At 40.6% G+C, this 21,842-nt stretch overlaps 1 protein-coding gene across 1 annotated transcript in view; it reads right to left on the bottom strand.

Annotated features, from left to right (window-relative positions):
• The window catches only part of SPTLC3 (serine palmitoyltransferase long chain base subunit 3), a 78,479-nt gene extending 58,331 nt beyond the window's left edge, over positions 1-20,148 (bottom strand). Inside the window, exon 1 of the mRNA XM_041474051.1 lies at positions 20,032-20,148. Within this exon, the coding sequence (XP_041329985.1) occupies positions 20,032-20,148 (117 nt within the window). The remainder of the gene's footprint in view (positions 1-20,031) is intronic.
• Positions 20,149-21,842: the final 1,694 nt, after the last annotated feature.

Below are 21,842 nucleotides of genomic sequence, written 5' to 3'. Positions count from 1 at the left end.
GCATAACAAATCCTCATTGCATCCCTGACCTTTCCCCATTATATGCCACAGCAGCTTCAAACAGGGCCAGGATTTTGCATGGATTTAATAATGAGTTTAACACACATTCCCTATTGGAATGAAAGTGGCCATGGATGCTGGATCATGCCAAATAAACATTCAGAAGCAGTCTCAGGCCATTCTTCGTTCCTAAGATTACGGCACCAGTTTGGATAAAGACTTCTGGAAGTCACAATACATCCCTTGTTAAAGGAGGACAAATGCATTCCCACTACTTACCTGAAAGTTGCGTATCATTAGGATAATTTGAACATTATTTTCCTGATTCTGAGAGTTATGCACAAGTTAAGCTGAAACTGTGTGCCTTCCAAGACATTCCAATGATTGCAAGGAGTACCTTATCATATTTCAAAAATGTGATGAAAGAGAAAGTCATTGCCAATTTTGTTAATGCAATCAGTTTAGCTGGATTTATGCTGCCTCCTCCAAGGTAATTGACTACTTTAAAATTATATTTAAATACAAACATCTTGACATATCACAGATGGAGAGGAGAGAGAGAGAGAGAAGAAATTCCATAGCAAAAATCCCCAACAGGGAAAGCAGAATTTCTCATGAACAGCTGAGAAAGAGGCAATCAAATTTATGCTGCTAGCTTGACAGACAGGGTGATTAAAAACTCAGTAGTAAGATCACCATCTGGGTAGGCAAGGACCACCTCTGAATTAGGATAAGAATTCAGCACCAAAAGAGAGCCCTAGGGTGAAAAAAGAACCAGAATAAATTCAGTAAAGGCACAGCATTCAGGTTTGTAGGACAGAAGATTTCGAGGAAGGTGAAGACAATACCCACCCTTATGAACATGTCAAGAAAATTAATAGCTTGACACCTTCAAGCACAATAAAAGATGTTTTAAGCAAGAAGACAAAAACTCATTTAGCCAATCATTAAGCAACCTGGTAGCAGTGACCATGGGTAATTAAAGTCAGTTGTCCTACACCAAAGCCAGCATCACAACTGGTACATGTGATCAAATCTCTGCACCATTTAATTTAACGACATGATGAAGGCTGTCACCCCACCCATCATCAAAGTGTCCTCAGAGAACCCCAGTCTAGAGTAACCCAGATTCACCAACTTGTTCCCTAATATAGAAAAGCTACATAGTTTAACCAGTGACAACCAATTACCTTTTTCTTTTTCACCTAAAAATCTACAGAAGCAGTAACATCCTGCTCTGGCTAATTTTTTTGTTTGAAAACTATCAGGAAAAAGCAGTTTCAAACTATTATGGTTAAGTAGTGCCCACACCTACGCCTATGAGAAACTCACAACTGGATGCCTCCAGGTACAGCAGTTCTGCAATAGGCTCTCTCCTTTTCCCACCAATTTCCATTTCTGCCTTGTACTACGGGAAAAGATGATCTTGGCCTATGTGCCTTCTTAATTGCTATTTAATTGTTATATTAATTATTATTAAATTGACTAATTCAATCAGAGCTCAAAATTTTTCATTTTACTTCAGTTGCTTGAAGATTAATATAAAAAATCTAGAAATAAATTGATGCTTTTTTTAAAGTGCATTATACACTGAAATGCTCTTTATAAGTTGCTCCAGTAATCATCCAAGTCGTAACACTGAACATGAGACCTGATGGCTTTCACTCATCTGAACCTTCTGTACCTATCCAGGCGTGCAGAAACACCCTTAAATAAATGCTCTCCTCAGATTTTACAGCAGCCTAGATACAGACAAAAAGGGAAGTCCTCACCCCACCAGGCACTGATTTTCAGCAGTGGATCAATGTCTACCTAGAGGTAAACACCTAGAGCCTGTGGTTCTTGGCTGAAAAGACAAGGGTTAGGAAAAAGAAGCACATGAGAAGTCCAAGAGACAAAAATCAGACGCAAGATTACTGAGGTAAAGGGGTGACTGAAGTGCTTTGTTGTTTCAGCAAAGGAAGACACCATTTCAAATGCGCAGCAAGAAAGTTGAAAATTAGCGTTTGCATTTGAACAATCTTAACATTTTTTTTTAAAGAAAGCAATGGCCTATTCCCTCCTGTTACCTCTCTGTCTGCAAGTACCCATCTACTAAAGCTTCTGAGCTCACAGAGCAATTTCAATCAAATCTGATTGATATCAACTCTTCTAAAAGCTTCAGGAAAATGTGACCTTGATAGCGCAAAGGGAATCAAATCACTGAACTGAAGGACAGACAGCAATAACTTGGCTCTTTAGCCATTCTTGGAGCGAATGACACAAGCACAATTGCAATAAGCCATGAACCAGCATCTCTTTAGGTCTGAACAAGGTTCAGCACATTCTGCCTCTTGCCCCTCTGGAAAGAAAGGATGTGGCAGGCAAGCTGGGATGCTCCGGGGTGGTGGAAGATGCTGGATATGTAACAACATGAAATCACTGCTTGTGGAAAAAAATGCTTACAGGCATTTCACAAGCCTTTCCCTTACCTCCATTATTATTTCTTCCCATACTGGCATGGGGCAAATTGGAAGACAATACTCAAAACATTGCTGCACTTTGGAAGTAATTTCAGGAGACATTGACAGTGTATTAACTCAAAGTTTTCATTTATACTGATCACAAAATGGTAGAAATCAAGGGGCTTAGGAAAAGCAGGAAATGGAACAGCAGAATCACAGATTTCAGGAGAGCATAACTGTGCCCAGAAGTAGTAGGTATTGCTATAGGAAGCAACATTAAAAGTAAAAGGAGCTAGAGAAAAAATAGCCATCTCTTAAGAAACTCATATTAAGGGCAAAAGGACAAACTATTCTAGAGGTACTAAGAAGTACTAATGCAGGTCTCAGCTGAAGTGTCCATCCAGCTTCAGACACTGCTTTTTGAGACAGAAGAGGTGAACCACATGGAGAGAACTGGGAAAAGAAGCATAAAGTCTGGTTAAGTAAGTTATGAGGAAAGAATGAACAAATCTTAATTGTTTGGTTTAAAGAGAAGAGAAAACCCTAATGACTGGCAGCCTAAGAGTCTTCAAACATGTAAAAGATAACTGCAAAGGAAAGACAGTAATCTGGGCTCTGTTAAGCGTCAATATGCTTAAATTACACCCAAAGTGATCTAAATCAGATATTAGAAAGAACTTTGTACTGATAAAATCAGTTAAATGTGAATCTAGAGCAATGGAGGTGTTTCAGACGGATATAAACCTCTAGTAGGGACATTTTATGTAAAATCAAAGCTGATATTGTCTATCAGAAGACAGAAGAAAGCAATGCTGTCAGTCTCAACAAAACCCCAAACACAGTGACACATCTTACGAGGTAAGAGGCTCCAGAAGAGCCTTCAAGATATTCCAGCAGAAAACCAGCCCTGGAAAAAAGTGATTTGCAGAAATGGACTAGGTAACATCTCAAAATTCTTTTAAGCCTCATGTCCTATTTTCCTACTTACCTCAGGTTCCTAAAGCTCACTATGACATGAAATGTGTAACAGAAATGACTGAGAACTGCAAAAACAGCTGGTACATATTATCAGAGGGTGAAATGTAAGCAGATAGAATGAACCTCTGATTCATAGATGCTGGAAGAAGGAAATAGGAATACAGACTTTCTGCTTAAAAATCAATTTATCAATAAAATTTGGGAAGTACAGAGATACAGCAACAATAGTTGGCAAAGCAAAGACTGGCAGGGTCACCTAGAAGGATCTAGAAGCTCTGATCAAGAAAACACTCTCCTGAGCTACCAGATATGTTCTAAGAGCAACAGAAGATGCCCAGACACCAATCTGATTTCTTGCCAACACAATCCAAAAGGAAGGCTCATGTAAACAGAACGTGGTTTTAAAGCTCAATAAAATGTAAAGATTTTAAAATACTAGTAAAATAGTCTCTTACTTCTGAAAGAAGTTGCTGCTAAAACTTACACATGATAAGCAAATAACAGTAAAAGTTCACACAGAAGATAAAGAAACCTTTTCCAGAAGACCTCATGTTTTACCTCTACCCTTCCACATCTGAAAAAAAAATAAACAAACCAAAAACCCAAAATACAAACCTGAGCATAAGAGAAATGTTGTGCCCTTCTATAATGACTGCTACAAATCTATTTCTGCAAAGAGGCAAATAATGAGCAATGACAAAAGGTCCCAGTTTTCTCTCTCAACTGCAGTGGAGAGAGGTTTCTCAAATTTGTTCCAACAACTTTAGTTTGTCCAGGAACTCCCCTGAGAGGATGAACTACATACTTACAGCCTACCATCCAGCAGAGAAAAATATAATTTACTTGTGAAAAATGTCCACACATGCAAAATGATCCCAGTAGCGTGTTCCATGGTAGGATTCAGTTAATAAAGAATGAATAAAGTTCAGCTACAATGGGGAAAAAAACCCCAACAAACTACCTGAGGTTCCATGACAGAAACTCCTAGCAAAATCTGTCCAAGGAGACACTCCTGTAGGTAAGTATTTAGAGATTTCAGACATAATGCTTTACAGTGAATTCTGAAACACTGTTAGTATACTCTGATAACTCCTGATTTTATTTTCTTTCCCAGTCCATGGGGAAAGCTGGGCAATTCCCTCACACTCAATATGAAATTAATAATAATTAAGAAATTTCATGTGCCCATCCTGACAGCTCCCTTATGGACAAATGGAATTACATCAGCCTGTGCAAAAAACATCAGCTGATACAAAATCAAGAATGGCAAGCAGGACATGCAGAACAACCATCATAATTCAAGAATATCTCCCTCTGAGGACCAAATTCATACTGGGTAGCATTGGCTCTTTTCCCACCCCTCTTTGTTCTTTATTTTCATGGATCACAGCTAATCTCTTAAAGCTGCTGGAAGACAGTAAGTCTGGTAAAATACTATTTGCACTTCCTATGCCATAATTTTTTGTCTGCAATCTGCTTGGGAGGAAGACAGTGAAAAGCTTGAACAAAACTCAGGTAGAGCTGCCCCCCAGCAGGTGATGAGGCAAATCCAGTCTCATGGACTTTTCTCCAGTCTCTCAGTGGGGAATGCAGCTAAGGCAGGATGAGCTCCCAAGAAAGTGCAGCTTGGTACTCAGGAAGCACAGCTGTGGGAACCAGAGCAAGGCCCTAGAGAAACTTTGAAAAACAATGAATCTTGCTTCCAGAAAAACAGTTCCAGAGCCTATCCCTGAAGTGAATTACGAGGTCAGTCAAGAGAGAGTGAATTAAAGGTTTCCCCTTTTGGATGAAGGCAGTTCAGGCTAAGCCCAGTGCTCAGTACAGCCATGTCCAAGGAGCTGTTGTGTGAAAATGATACAGAAATGTCCAGTGAAATGCAATGGCTTCCCCAAGAGAACTTGAAAGTTACCGGCAAAAAGTCACGCCAAATTTGGAAGAGCCAGACAAAAGCATGCCAAGAGATTACACCACTTCATATAAAATATTCTAAAACATAGACTCTTAAAGTACCTTTAAGTACTTTACTTAAAGGTCTGCCTTGACCAATGTATTTCTGCTTTATTCTGACAGAACCCTAGTAAGCCAAAGTATGGGGTAAAATCCAGCATCCTCCATTATTTGTTAATGGACAAAACAGAGCAGAATTTAATTTAAAAAACCTGCTCCACCAATGGAGCAGTATCCAAACTGGGATTCTATCAGCCAAGGTAGAAGGTTGGCTCCTACCAAGAGAACTGAATATGCAACAGACATTGCAGTGAAGATATACAGGAAAAAAAGATAATTATGGTTAAGGTTCAGATTTTCACATAGGTCTTGACTGGAATGGAATGTAAAATCTTTAAAGTATCTTCTCTCAGGTGTATCACACCATATAGATTATTTACATTAACAGAGAACATAACCTCTGGGGGAATAAATCCATACCAGGAATGGAAAATATTTGACACAGGCACTCCCGCACCGTCAAGAGAGAGGATCACAGACCACAGAATTTTGAAATATTTTTATTTTCTGTGGGAGCCATTCCAAAAATCTGACCACTTAGTTTGCAAAGCCAAGTAGAATTATTTTGAAATACCATATATGTTCTTTTGTCTCCATAGTGAACTTAAGTGCTAACAACTTTTTCCTGCATTACAAACCTCAGTAGAATAATGTGGAAGTCTTGCATTCCTACACAAACCCTTACAATTCTATCCTCATTTCCTAAGATCCTCTCAGTCCCACACAGACCTCAAATCTGCTTTTGGTATCTTACAAGGCACGCTGCAGATGACATTTCCCCAGAAACACTACAATTTTGGGGCTAGAAAGAAAATTTTAAACAAGTTAAGTATCTTTGTATCTTCAAGTACCTTTGAAGAATGTATGACAAAATGGATTAAAGCACTTTTACAGACTCAAAGTGAAGAAAAGTATTGCAAGCAGTTACAATTTTCCTAATGGGAGTATAGACCAGAGCTGGCAGTAGCAGCTGCTCTGTTTTAACTAAACCTTAGTCAACACTGAAGTATTTCATTTCCGAGTACTACACATGCTAGCTGTGAAATTATTTGTGATTCTGCAGCTACCCACTTTACAGTCTTATTCCTTATTTATGAAGGGAGAAAAACAAATGGAGAAAACCAAAGGGAGAAAACCAAAAGGAGAAAAACCAAAAGGAGAAAAACCAAAAGGAGAAAATCAAAAGGAGAAAACCAAAAGGAGAATCAATTCCCTACTGCAGTCACTTGCAGATCTCCACCTTCCCCTCCTTGAACCACTCCTCCCTGTGCTTCCAGGCTGAGATCACCTGCCACAGCCTCAACCTGTCCACCTTTCACCTCCTCCTGCCTTTCGCTCCGTGGCCCTGGGCTACGTGGGCACCCCCGGCGCCCCGGCACGGCCCTGCCCCAGTTCTCATCGCGCATTTCGCTCCCCGGGGCATCTCCACCTCGCTCCAGCCGAGCCCCACCAGGCTGCCAACACTGCTGACAGCAGCTGGGCACAGCCCAGCCAGCCGGACTCGCCGGTCCAGCCACTGCTTTATCCGAGCCCTTTGTTCCCAGCCGGCCCGGCCCACTGGAGCGAGCTCTTTGCGCCTTCGCTAACGCGGGATGCGCCGAGCCGGGCTTGGCAACGAGGAGGAGTGGGTGAAAAACGCCAGTCACTCGTTGTTAAGATTTTGAAAGTTTGATAGTAATAAAATGGTTATAAAAATAGTAATATAATTAGAGTAATAAGAATTTGGACAATTAGGGTTAGGACAATACGAGACAATAAAAACAAAGAGTTATGGACAGTCTGGGTACCGCTTTCTGGGCAAAATAAGCCCGAAAAAGGACCCACGCAAACAGAGGATTAACCCTTAAAAGCAACAGCCTGTTGCATATCCATACACCTCATACATGATGCATAAATTCCATTCAAACACAGGATTCTGTCTGGTCACTGCCAACTTCTTCCTCTGAATCCTAATGGAATCTTCAGGGTTGAGCGAGGCAGGAAGAAATTAGTTTCTTCTGATAATGGGGCAATAAATTCTTTTTCTCTGCAAGATTTAGGTGTCCTGTGGCTGCTATCTTGGTGCAAGTCCTCTCTTTTAAAAAAAGTATCTTACCTAGCATAGTTTCTATTTTAACATGATGTTATAACCTAAAACTATATTTAACGCACTACTCAAGAAAATTAACACAGCACAACTTTCTAACATAACACATATAATATTCATTTTACTATTTGCGAAAAGCCAATCATAAAATATGCATTTTTCACAATTTATTTATTTTATATAACTTGTTTAATATTTAATTATTCAGGCATCAATATCAGGGACAAGGAATCACAGCTGAAATGTTGTAACTTGCAAAAAATTAGTATTTTATGATTAATAATAAAATGCCTGTCCATCAACCTCCAGTCTGAGCTCACAGAAATTACCTGTCACAGAGTGAGAGGTTTGCATTTTTGTCTTCAAACTGGTGTCCTGAAACACAGCTCCAGTGAGGATGCTGTTGCTGAGCAGGTGAGAGACTTGATCAGCAGGAGGTGAACTGCAACCACACGGCCCTTGTGAACAGGAGGAACACCAGCCAGACAACAACGATGGGTTTGGAACTGCAAAGTTCCAAGTCTGATTCCCTTCGGATTTGTATCAGACTGCTCTAAAGATGAAGAACTGATGTCTGACTGGGTTAGAAGTGAATTATGGAAAAACAGTAATGTTTAACATGAACTCAAGTTTCCTCTGTTAGATAGACTGGCAGAACAGAAATGTCCCATGAGAAATTACACCAAAACACTCTTCATTCTCACTTAGTAGCATCAACTAGAACATGAGACAGGGCAACTGCTTTACACTGATGACAAATCACTGATATTTGAAAAAGTGGCACGCTTGGATAAAAATCCCTGTGAATAAAGGTACCCTTAATAGACACTGATCCCTTGTGTACCAAGTATTTCACAAGCAGAGAACAAAATAAAGTGTCTTTATCTCAGAAAGTTTATGGACTAAACGAATTCCTGAGAAATGCAATGGTAAGATACACACCATGCAGAAATGAGTTGGAGCAGAAGTAAACAGAGCAGTGTGAGCTCTGGGAATAATAAATTCTGGGGGTTTTTACGTGTGTCCCTGTCAGCTTTCGTGTAAAATGAAGGAACACTATGACAGAAGCTTCTTTCTTATTTGGAGCATAGGTCAAATCTCCTTCCTGCTGCAGACTGCCCAGGTCACTGGAGGAATGAGCTCACACTGCAGATTCTATGATTTCAGTAGGGAAGGTGCTGGGCCTTTCTTGTGTCTCCAAAAGCCCACTTAAAGCAAAGAGTGGATGATATGAAAATGGCTCACGAGTTCACAAGCTGCTAAGGAGTTGACAGACAGATAGCATCACTATATAAATTTTGTTTCTTTAGGAAACCAGCCAAGATTTTATAATGCTACCATGTTGAACACTCAAACTATGTAGGTGGGGTTTTTCCCCTCATGTAACACTCCTCTCCCTGATCACATACATTTCAGACACGTACGAAGTGTTCAGTGGGGAATAAAAACAAATATGCCTACCTGAGGTTTTAAGAATCTGCATAACTTGCCATTAATTGAAATTTTGTTTCCTATAGATGTTAACATCTTTATAACAAAATCACAAGCTTACAACACCGGTTCTCAGCAGGTACACACTGAAACAGTAAAAAAAGCTCAAGTCTCTGATAATGATCTCAAAAAAACCAGATTGAAATCATGCTTCAATTTACTTAAATAAACCCATGTGATTCTCAGCCCACATGCAAGAATTCTAAAGGTCTTTGGTTATATTGAATCACAGATGTAAAAACCTCCTAATGTTACCCCTTATCCCTGCAAATTTTAAAATGTTTTCTACCTGTTGACAGGTAAAGCTAATTTTTAGCTTCTGACTTGCTTGATTTAATTATGCTGTGGTGGAAGCATAAGGAAGTTAATACAAGATTTTCAAATGTGTAAATGAATGGATACTTTGGGTTGGGGATGAGATGGAAGCTTAAAGAGCTCCATTTTTGATCTGTCATGCTTGGTCATACTATACTGTCCTCCTATCACTAGGAGAGTGATTGTTGACTTTAATTCTTACACAAGCTCCAGAGATGTATCGCTGGTGCAAAACCTACTGTGATTTCTTTACCAAATCACAGAGGTGACGAGGAAGACAATAAAAGGAAAAGATTTCTCTCGTCTCAACAGAAATTTATTAAGAGCCAAGACGCTAATGAAGTGCAGAGACCATTTTGCTGGAAAGGGACAGGTGACCTCGTGTGCTTTGGAAGACATTGTACAGGCAGGGAGGTGGAATGATCTTGCACGTCGCAACAGGACACGAAATAAAACAATGCAGACACTGGACTCCAAGGTAAGAAGAAGAAAGAGAAGGGAAGTTTATTTCTTGACTGCAATATTTATAGACTTACAAAAGTGACAGTGGATTGGAGGATGAAAGTGTTACCTCTCCAATGGCACTGGACAAGTCAACAGTCTATCAAATTTTTCCCCCTCTAGAGAAGAATGTAAAACAATTATTATTTACATAAAAGTGCGTGAGAAATTCACTACAAGAATGTAAGCATCAGAAGGCTTAGAAGAACAGGGCAACACTTGCAGACATTACTTTATGCTGAAAACTGTTGCTGTAACAACAAATCCTCTGCTAGAGGACCAAGGGGCCAGTCTGTTCAGCTCCCCATCCTTCCAACAGACATGTGGACAAAGGACAGCATCCCTGAGGCCCTTCTTGATCATGAATATCTTTGGCTCAAGACAGTCATCATGTGCACAATTTTATTTCTTTACCTTTCACTGGGTGAGTAGGAGATGCAAGGAGGTCAATTAATTCCTCTTCAGGGAGGTAATAAATTACACCTCTTCTCGGACAATAGGTTCAACCCAAGGTGAAACCAGATTTTATTAAAGCTGCACCTCCATTCCCAAAGCACAAGTCTCCTGTCTCTGGACACAACCTCATAATTATTTTGCTAACTTGCTAGTGCTCATAGCATATTCCACATTTCACACTATGCACACCATTAATACACATCTGAAAATAGACACAAATTTTGGAATTGATATATTTTCTAACCCTTGAAAACAGATTTTAAGAAAAAGTAATTAGACTTGGCATATATCAAGATCATACTTGTCTCAGAATGAAAAACAAAAATACTAACTTTTTTCTCTAAAAGTTGTAGATTTTGGCAAACACGTATTTTTTGTTTTGGAATCTGTACTTCCTGCTTGGTTATGGGTAAGAAATAGATTTAAGAAGCAAAAGTTCTGACTTCAACCTGAAAAGACACTGTTAAAATATGTATTGAGAGTCAAAAAGTAATAGACAAGTTTTGGCCACGTGGGATTCTTCCCAGATCATTTGATAAAGTAATTTCTTATTTGGGATAAAACTGGGTTTTACACAGACAGAAATGAGAATCTGCTTTGTAACACCCTTACTACTTATTTACCCACAGATGCACCAATCCAATACTTAAAGGCTTATTTCCCCAACAGTTTTTTGTAACCTAAAGCAAGTGGAAAGAAACCAAGGATAAGGCCCACAGGGGTGAATGATTGTGATTAGAAGAGAGGAAAAGGGGCGGAGATTGCATAAAGACAGTTTGATGAAGAGTTTTGTTTTGTTTCTGTTCAAAATAGAACAATCAAAAGCCAAGAAGATTCCCCCCTTCAAGATGAACACACCCTTGTATCTCCTAGAACCTCCCAGACACTTTTACCACCCACATATGCAAACAAACCAGCTGTTTATATAACAGCGATGAGAGGAAAATATTGCACAGGGGAGCAATTCATAAAGACCCTTTTATAAAAAGGAGATGACTTCAAGAGACTCGCAGAAACACATTTTGTGCCAGAGACAAAGTAAAACATTCCCTTTGAGCATGACTGACGTCAAGAGATTGTTGGAAGTTCAAAAGCTCAAACTCAGAAACTTGCATGAATATGATCTCAAAAAAGCAGAGGAAACATGATTTTTCAAGTGCTTTCTTGGACCATGAAATGCCTTCAAAAAATCTAGTTCACTTTGAATTGTTTTGTAGTTTGGTGTTGGGATCTTTATAGCACCTGAAGATTTGAGGTTGGTCAGCAGGAAATGCATTTGATCGGATCATGGGGCTGGGATTCTTTCAGGGAATGGCTGACAATGAGGTACAGCCATGGGTGGCCTTAAATTAATTTCTCAGGTTGTATTTCCTGACCCCCAAGGTCTCGTGCAAATCACTAGTCACTGACACATGGCTGCTGGGACTGGGTGGAAACATCTGTGTCCTGCCCTCTCCGGGCAGCAGCGTGGCTGTTCTTCACACATCTCCCCCAAACAGCGTGCACAAGGACCTGACTGCAGCTTAACTTCACCTGCAGGAGGTGCAACCTGGTGGTGACAGGGGAACAAGTGTTCCTTTCAGAAGACAATCAAAGTTTTGTGGAAACACAAAACACAAATGGGCAGGAAATGGAAATTCTAAGCTAGATTGAAGCATTCTCCTGCAGAACAGGCCCGGGAAGCTCCAGAACATACAAATTGGCTGCTGTGATGCCAGGTGTATGCTGACAGCTTTGGGCTGTGAGATTAGCCAGGCTGAAGTCTCAGCTAGCTACATGTGAGTCACATGGAGTGATGCATGGCAGCTCTTCAGGCTGTATGAATCAGCAGCAGCAACAGGGAAGCAGAAACTCAAGTGGAAATTCCTGGAGGAAGCAGAGTGCAGCATTATGTCAGCTGAAGTGGCTACAAGTCTCAGCTCTGCATCTCAAATTTGTCTTTCCATATATCTTTTTTAGGTGAATAAACCCTCATGTCTTGGCTGATGAAGACCAAATATTTTGGAAGAGGGGGAAATGACAGAGCACATGCCTGTGCTTGATCAAAGCAATGAAGGCAAGGATACAGCTGAATGACTGCCAAAAAAACCCTGAGATGATCAGTAGAACAGACTATATTACATCTACACTGGATGTTCTAGAAATTGAAAAATTCTTCAGGTGGGAGAAAGACACCTAGCCAGAATAGGTTCAATATTACTTTGTTCTGAAGACATGGGTGTATATAGACAGCATCTACCCTGGAAACTCAGCTCTTCACCTCACAGTTTTATACTGAAGGTATCTCACAGAATGTTCTGGTCATCTGTCTGAATTCATGTATCTTTAAGTGCAAAACACTTCCGTTCCTCTTCAGTCTGGCACAAAACATTGCTGGTCCTGCTGCCTACTCTTCTCCTTAACTGGTGTTTTTCTTCCATATTCCATCCCATAATTCCATATCCATCCCACAATGAGAACTCTCAGACAATAGCCTCGCAAAATTCCTGTCTGGGTTGCTTTCTCAAAGTATTTTCTGTGGAAAAATTAGCTGCCAGGAATGGCAGAAATTCTCTGGCTGAGCCACTGGTCATTGTAAGGAAATTTAATTTCCTGCTTTGCTGGTTAATGCCACAGTCCTAGCCACAACAAAAATTACTTTTCTTTAAGAGGAAAGCAAAAAACCAAAAATCCACGAGAGAGTTCATATGTCCTTTGGCAGAAGAAACAGACCGGCATATCATGATGAATTAGGATCTTTATGGTTGTCTTGTATCCTATAACCAGGATTTGAAACACCACTGCACACATGCAAAGAGCAAGCTGTGAGAGAGGCAGCACGATGCTAAACGTTCTTCTGGCAAAAAGTCAGATTTTATAGAAACTGTGGGAACATAGCAGAAGATTGTTGAGGAGAATTATAAACATGCTGAAGTGATCTGCAGCTGAGGTGTAGAAAAACACATATACCAATTGTTGCTCAGCTTTGTGTGTTGGCTAAGTTCAATGCCTGTGTTTCAGTAAGAGGCCTGAGATTGACTTACAGACACTCAATCAAACATGCTTGACATTCCTTCCCTGCTGTGGGAAAGATCACAGCAGGGAGGTAATCTAACACCTGTGACAGCCCCTGAAATACAGGTGAAAACAGCAGGGTCAGAGATCCTCTAGCAAGGACTGAGCAAGAACTGAGTTCTCTGGTGTCCCTGCTCATGTGAGTCTGGCTAGGTGCTGCTTTGGGGATCCCCAGTTTGACAAGGTACACATAAATAAATGTACTGTTTTCATTTTATTCAGTGTTCTGTGGTCATCCCTGTGTCCTGTATATGCCAGCTCACACAGAGACCCAAACAGGCCCTAAGCAACCATTATCTTATCATTCAGCTCATTATTATTCATGAACTTGCATCTGCAATGGCACACATCCAGCCACATCCCTCGCTGACATCGCAGGTAGAAGATGCACTTTCACCTTTCTCATTTCTGAAAACCAGACTGGCACTTAAAGCTTGAAAAGGTAATTAATTCTTGTGCTGAAGGGATGTAAATAGGCAGGCAATAGCACTAGCCGCGCTGACATCACAGGTAGAAGATGCATTTCACCTTTCTCATTTCTGAAAGCCAGACTGCCACTTAAAGCTTGAAAAGGTAATTAATTCTCGTGCTGAAGGGATGTAAATAGGCAGGCAATAGCACTAGCCACGCCATGGCTTTCTATTACCAGTTACCTCTATTGAGCACAAATAAGCTGCTTGCCAGACAAATATTCATAGAAGGCAGACTGAGGTTCTGCACCAATTCCATCCATTTTTGGATCACTACTGCTGACTCACCACAGAAATGCTGCCTCCTTGCACTGAAAGGTCCCAGACTCACTTTGACTGGATGGTCTCTGTTTCATCTTCATATTTAAAAGGCAGGTCAACACCAATTTCCCATCAGGGCGCTCAGGGTTTTGCCCAGCTGAGCCCTGAAAGGCTCCCTATGTCCCATTGCTGTTACCCATATCATGATTTCCCCTCCCTCTCCACACATGTGAAACCCCTCCAACCTGCAGGCAAAGCATGAACCATTAACCTGATGATCTTTGAGCCTGATGATCCAGCCAGTTATTACCCATACAGCAGCCTGCCCATCGAGACTGTAATGCCCCAAGTAGCACACGAGGGTGGTGTGGCCAATGTCAAGGCAGGTGACATCTATCACTTACCTCTCATAGAAAAATCCAGTCACTTCAGCACAGAAGACAAAGTCAGTTAAACATTATTTATCTCTGGTACATCTATGCTTACTGTTCCAAATCACCTTCCTCTCTATGCTCCCAGAAGCAAGATCTGCTAGAAATGACCTGCCTTTTGAAGACAGGTGGAACATTTATCTTAAGTTATCAGGAATCTTTGACACCTGGGGCTTCCAAAGCCGGTAGTGTGTGATGTCACTGTGATATCACCTGCCACACACGAGTGCTTCCCTCCTGATCCCACGCCCTTGTATGGGTTGCCATTTCTCAAGAGATCCTGGAATCAGCCTTCTTTCACTGCTGGTAGTTTGACAACACAGAGGCTTGGACGACTTTGATCGTGAAAAGTGAGTCAAAGAAAGCACAGAGTACACCTTACCTGCATCTGTGGCTACCAAGTCATCCACCCCATTTCCTGATGGGACACGTTTTCCTTGCTCATTCATCTGCTACTAATGTAGCAGTAAGATCTGTTCTTGCTTCCCTTGATATTCCTTGCAAATGTTGACTCCAGGAGATTTTTGGCTTACCTAATGCCATTGCTACATGCCCCCAGAATGTTTCAAAATTCCTCTTTCAAAGGCCATTCTTGTTTCTACCTCTTGTATACTGCTTATTTTTGCGCTGGAGCTCAGCCATGAGTTACATGTGTGTAGCTAAGCCAGTCTCCCAACACATTTACTTGCTTTCATGAGTAGCAGGATGAGCTGTTCCTGTGCTAAGAGGAGGTTGACCTTAAAGACCCGACATGCTGAATCTTTCAAGCCACAGTAAATTACTATCTGCTATTTCTGTAAGGGCTTTGCCTTCCAAAACTTAATTACCTGAATATAGAGATTTCCAGGTGTTAAGAGGGTAATGACTTTAGACCAACCTTATATATTGAGCTATGTGAAAAATCTCAGCCTTGCATGTAAAGTCTCATGCAACATGCTCAAAGCATTGCTACAAGAGCCAGGGACTGTTACATGTGCCCACACACTGGTGACACCTCGGCTGCAGAAAGATGTCCCCAGTGTTTCCTGCTTCCAATGCATTGAGCTCATCACATAGCAGGGCAGATGACAGAAACAAGGGCGTGGATCCGAGACCTGTGATTACCATCTGAGAGGGCAGGTGCAAAGCAACACATTTCTCAGGCTTGAAACCAAGGAGAAAAGAAGGCAGGAGCTGAGGATGAGGAGGTCGTATCTGTGGTGCAGCTGAAGCAACAGCTACAGTAATTGGCAGAGAATTTGACTGAAAACCAAATCTCAACTTTTTCCCCGAGGGAAAATTGCAATTGCATTTTCCATGAACACATGCGCAATGAAAAATGCCCAAAAATTCTGAGCTGCTGCAAGTGAAACAGGCTGGACCCAATGAAGTTCCTTTTTAATTTGTTTTTACCCAAACCAATATCAAAATATGAAGATATTTCAGAAAAAGTCCTATTATGTTGGTAGATCACTACAGCTGCACAACTGAAGCCGCGAACACCTGGAAAGGCCTGATCAGCCTTAACCCTCTCTCCTTGCTCTTCCCTTATTAATAATAACCCTTTTTGCTTGACTCTGATTGTGGGAATTAGCTAATTTCTTTTCCTACCAGACTCTTTAACATTTATATTGAGTATGCATCTAAAATGCCCCACTTACACCAGGTTTGCAAAAACACTTGAAGTGCTGTCCGCATTTGTGAAGAGAGAGCAAAGAAATTACAGGAGGCCTTTACAACATACAACAAAGTTTCTGCCATGAGAACAATTGCACGGCATATTCCTTTCATGTCTCTCTTTCTAAACAATCAATGTTTTCTTTAAGGTCGTCATTAGGCAATAAATGACACTGGAAAGCAGAAAAGAGAGGCAAGAAACTAGGGTGCCAAGAGCATGGAAGGGACTGAGACTGGATGCTGGAATATTGAACCAAATATCTAAGCAGAACAGCTAGGAGGAGATTCAAATGTAACAGGACTGAAGTTAAACAGCTTCTGAATTTTGGAGTCTCCAAATATTGGAGACTATCACATTTTTCGACCATCAGATAAGTGGGGCAGATGTTACTGTGCTGGATCTCATCCCAGGTTCTTTTTTGCTTTCATAGAGGAGCTTGAAATCCTTGGAAAAGCCTATAGTCTTGTTGACTACACGTTTCTTCCAAGCCCTGCCATTCTCAGTGCAGAACATAAAGACAATGAGTTTACAAATAGCTTTATAATGTCTTGGAGGCTAAGGCATCCAAGGAAATAATCTACCGAAGAAATGGAACTGTTGCATGTGCTTTATAAAGGAAAAAAGTTTCCATTCAACAAATATATTTATTGTTTTAAAAATACAATGTCCCCTATTATTGGTACCCCATCAACAGCAATATAACAGCAAAGAAAGCATCACTAGGAAAATACCTTCTCCTGGCCAATACAGTTACATAAATAAATAGGTTAGCTACTCAATTGTGCTTTGGGCAAAAGCAAGTCCAGACTACGGATTCCGGAAGAACACGAAGCATCTGCCTCTGTTAAAAGCATGAACAAAGTGGAAGACATGGTCCACAACCCACCTCCCAAAGTTTAGGTCTTACTAGGGCCCAGCTTCCAAAGAGTACCAGGATGCAGCATGGCTGTGGGGACATGGTTAAGCCTGATGTCCATTAGTACATGGAGAGTCTGTGCTATCAGCTGGAATTGAGTGAATCTGACTTAAAACAATCACAGAAGCCATCTGAACAAGCAGTCCCACCCCAAAGCACTCTAGCACTTCCCCAAAAGCAACAGCTTCTCTTCTGGTAGGATGCTTCAGTGCTTCTTTATCACTCAGCTACCTCCTTTCTGTCCTTGGTATGCCACAGATTGCTAGAAGCAAAGAGAGCCTCCCTGCTTCCCCTCATTTGATCATCCCTAATTACCTTTCCCAACCCATTAAACAAAATCCTTTCTTTAGAAACCCAGGGGGTTTTGTGGTATCAGAATTGCTTCTCTATTTCAGTTAAGCACGCACAGACACACAAAATGTTCTTACATCAATAAGATGCAAAACACATTGTTCTTGAGCAAGTGTTTTCAAAAACAATGTTTCCAAAGCCAGCATTTCCTGAAGCCAGTGACTCCTGGGGGCTCCCTTGGAAAAAAAGGGTTTATAGAGCTGATTGCTGCAAAGCCTGATGTTCCAGTCAGACAATTGTATAGGTTTAGAAGTCTTCACTGTGCCATTCACTCACTGCACTCTCTGCACTAGCTGCCTCTCTCAAAGCACAGCATCTCTCCCTCCTTCCCTCCTTGCAAAGCAGCACAGCTGTAACTAAGCCCAAAAGTTTTGGAACTATCACAAGTCTAGAAACAGCATCACCAGTCACAATCACTGAATATACTAGCACTATATATCTGCTATATAAGGTGTTTAATGGTCAATTAATTTACTGCATGGGCAGTAAAGTACATAAATGCGTGTGTCAGAGTGTTAGGGGAAACAGGGGCAAGGTGGCTGAAGAGCAAAAGAGGAAGAAGGAAGAATGACTGGAATTAAGAGAAACCTGGAAGCCTTGTACAGGCTTCCTTGTGCACCAAGCTGCCATATTCCCTCAGATCCCAGCTTGTAAAGTGGGAAGCACAGCCCAGCGAGGAGTGGTCAATGCAAGCGCACGGAGGAGTGTGTGCACACCTCCGGCAGAGGCTCCTAAACTGCACAGGGAGGAAGGAACAGTATCTGTTCCTGTAAAATAGCATCAAGCATAAGCACTGAACAGGGTGAGGCAGCTGGGGCGGGGAAACAGACCAGACAGGAATGGGGAGATTCCTGCCAGGAATGAGATTCCTGGTTCATTCAGGACTCTTGTCTGTTATTGTTTCCTTCTTTCTGTGTTTGGAGCATGAAGAAAGGGGAAATGGTATGTAATTGTGAGCAGGGTGCTCGACCCAGACTTACCAAATCTGCCTTTGATAAGCCTCCTGAACTTTCTAAGTCTTCACTTCCTCACCACTTCCCTCAGCCATGGATGGCATTCACAAGTGGCTCAGTGCTACTGTCAGGTGCCACACAGCAGGGTAAAACACTTTCTCCTCCGACCATGTGGTGCTTGTAAGACTTCACTAATCTTGAAGGTGCATCTAATAATATTTCCTTCATTTCTTTGTCACCCCTTTCAGACCAATATTTATTTCCTTTTCTTTTTTTAACATGCTCAATAATACCAGTCATTACTTCTCTACCTGTTTACTTCTATTTTTTTATTAAGGAGGAAATTCTAATTAATGCCCTTCTGGGATTTCAAAATCACTCCTTTGCAGCAGGTTAGCAGTAACTGAATGGCAAAGCTTAGTCCTTGAAATCTGTCACAAGTGGAAAGCAAATATTCAGAACACCATTGTGGCAAATAGCTAATATACAAAATGACGAGGAGGTGTATGTGATATATAAGAGAATACTGAATTAGGTTTCTGGAAGCGAATCCAAGAAAGGGCTTTTTCAATCATTGTGCAAGATTTTTTGCTTTCCTCATCCAACACAAGCCAGTGATTGGGAAATACTCATACCAGGGGAGACACCTAAAGCCAGACAACCATTAAGCATGACACTGGGCGTGCCCTCATTAGAGCGCTGAGGTGTGTGAGAGCCCCATTTAGAGAAAGATAAAAGATAGCAGCTTATTTGTAAAACAGCAGAGCCCTCACCACAGTCCCTGTCTAAAGCTTCCAACAAGGATGGTTAGGTGAGCGCACAGGCTTCACAAGCAACCTTCTCCATCCCTCCTGTCACTACCACACCGTGCTGCAAAGCCAGCCTTCTTAGAGTCACTGCAAGACTTTCTCCTAATGGTCACACCAAGATCCAGAATTAGGACATTCCAAGACAGACAGCAAGCTCCCAGTCAGAACAGGCATCACAGAGAGACAACCTTTAAGATCTGGGCTCTTTTGGTAAAGGCACACTTTTAGATTTGTTAATTCTTCAGGATGTTGCATGCCAGCAGTTCTACAAAACATTCACGAATGTGAGAAGTGCTGCTTCAAAGAGAACAGCCTAAGAAAATAGGAAGTAAACTGACTTGGATTTTAAGCAGTGCAAGGCTGGATAGCAGGCATCAGTGAAGTGTGGGGATCAGCTATGCCATCCCTGCATAAATGTAAACATTAAAAGGCAGCTTTGCCTGCCTACGTATTTTTGTTGTTATACCTGTACAGCAACAAATCACACTTTAAAAATTACTCCACACACAACAGCTTTCCACTAGTGATTAATACATGGCAAAGTCAAGTCCACCACTGGTTAAGCTTTAGAAAGAAGTTACTACTTGTGTTTGTTGTATTTGGTATGAACTAGACACTAAGTCAGCCCATGGGAACAACAGCATTTGCATGAGCATTCCCAACTCTCTCTGCAGTTTAGGAGAGGCAAAAGCAGTGTTAGGTCCCACGATTACAAATTAACACACAAGCCTAATCCATACAAGCTGTTCAATGGACACTAAGATGACCATAAAAATAGCTTAATAAGTAATGCTGCAACTACCTATTTGTTTTCAATATTGAGGCAATTAGGGTAAACAATTAAACCTTACCTTCGTTCCTTTAGTGATTCCATTTTTCTTAGATATTCCACTTTTTAAGAGGTGATTCTGTTTCTGATGATGATGATGATGTAGATGTCCATTGCACACAGCACTGGGATTAGCCATCTGTTTAAATTAGTCAGATCCTCAGTTCTTAAGGGTGTCTTGGTCTTTCTACTGTAAAAAAGACAGTAGGATGAGAAGATAAAGTTCTTGGTTAAGGCCTGAAAGGTATCCAACTGGTCTGTCAGGATTTTCCAGGATGAGAGGAGGAACTATCTTTTGCAATCTCTTCAAAACATAAAACTTTCTTTCATACAGCTTCAGCCCCAGCAAGCTAGAATGTGAAATACATCGCAGGAGGTGTGCTGTTAAAATCTCTGAAAATTACTGCTCATCGCTGGCTCTTGCATGAACACGGCTCCTGTGAGTCAACAAGGCTGCTGCAGCTATCAAGAAGTGGGTGGATTCAGAGGCGGAGACACTTAAAGATATATTGCCTCTGAAATACCTCCGAGGGAGAAACTTTGTTCCTTTTCTCCGAATTGCGCTCGGCGCAGAGCGACGTGCCTCCGTAAAAACTGCCAAAATGTTTTGAAAATTTTAACAGTGTAATCTGTAAAATTGCGTGGTTCATCCTCTTACGAGTCTATTGGTTGGAAACAAGTAGGATTGCCCTGAGGAAAGCAGAGAAACACTTTAATTTTTTTCTTTTAATTCCATCTTATATGAGTGGCATGACAGGCACAACATTATACCTGCAAAGAAGTGGAAAGTATATTTAGTAATAAAATGAAAATTTATCTAGAGCTAGACACCACAGACACGTGCACAAATATTCACTAGAGTGAACTGTCCCTTTAAACTCTGTTTGGCCAGTAGTAGGATAAATGGCATGCTATTACAATGAATGGGAAATGCATTTTTATAAAGCTGATTAATTTAGTTTTAAAACAAGTTAGGCTTTAATCACATGTGAAACTACTAAGGACGACTAACATACATCCTTTACAAAAAAAAAAAGGTTTTTAATTGTAAAAATGCATATATGGTCTTTGCTGAATCAAATTCTCATGCTTCAGATTTTAGTGACAATAAGTGAAAGTAGAAACATCTCTGGTAGCATTTAATAGAATCTCTTCCTCCCAAAATAATTCAAATTAGTGTGGAGACAGATTAAAGGAAAGCTCTATTATAATATCAATTTTGAAAAACAGTTAGGAGGAAAGGCTGGGAGAATAAAAATACTTGAAGTTCTTTAATAAGAAAAAATTGCTATGGCATCCTGGCAATGAAATGTAAGTTATATACAGAAAGAGCAGCTTAGAACTTGAGTACGTGGAATGCAGGAGATGAAATGTTAAATAAACCACTGTGAAAATACACGGGGAAATACACTTTGTTGATTTTGAAAACTTATCTTAGACACATATTAAACTGTTAAAATATATTTTCTTCTTTGAAGTAATTTGTAAACTGAGAGATCATCAATGTACTAGAAAACTTCTGGGTCCTGCTTAAGAGTGACCTAAACTTAAATTAATAAGACTGCAGTATTTTGGGGTAAGAAAATGATGCCTTAACTGATTAAAATGACACAGAAGCAGCAAAACATCAAAATGTTTTGCCTCACAGTTTTACAAGATTCGCCATCAGAAATCATATTTTTAAAAGTTTTATCTTTTTGTTGCTTTTCCTAGGCAAGAATATCTCATTTCTGTATGAATAAGTTTTGTTTAGGTTTAATTAAGGCATCTGTAAGTATAGCTCACTGACAAAATAATTGTGAATACAATAATGTCAAATATAGTGGCAAAATA

This window comes from Pyrgilauda ruficollis, unplaced genomic scaffold (assembly GCF_017590135.1).
Source record: "Pyrgilauda ruficollis isolate IOZ18807 unplaced genomic scaffold, ASM1759013v1 scaffold31, whole genome shotgun sequence".
Lineage (NCBI taxonomy): Eukaryota > Metazoa > Chordata > Aves > Passeriformes > Passeridae > Pyrgilauda > Pyrgilauda ruficollis.
Note: the sequence above shows the minus strand (reverse complement) of the source record. Positions and strands in the feature narration are given on the sequence as shown.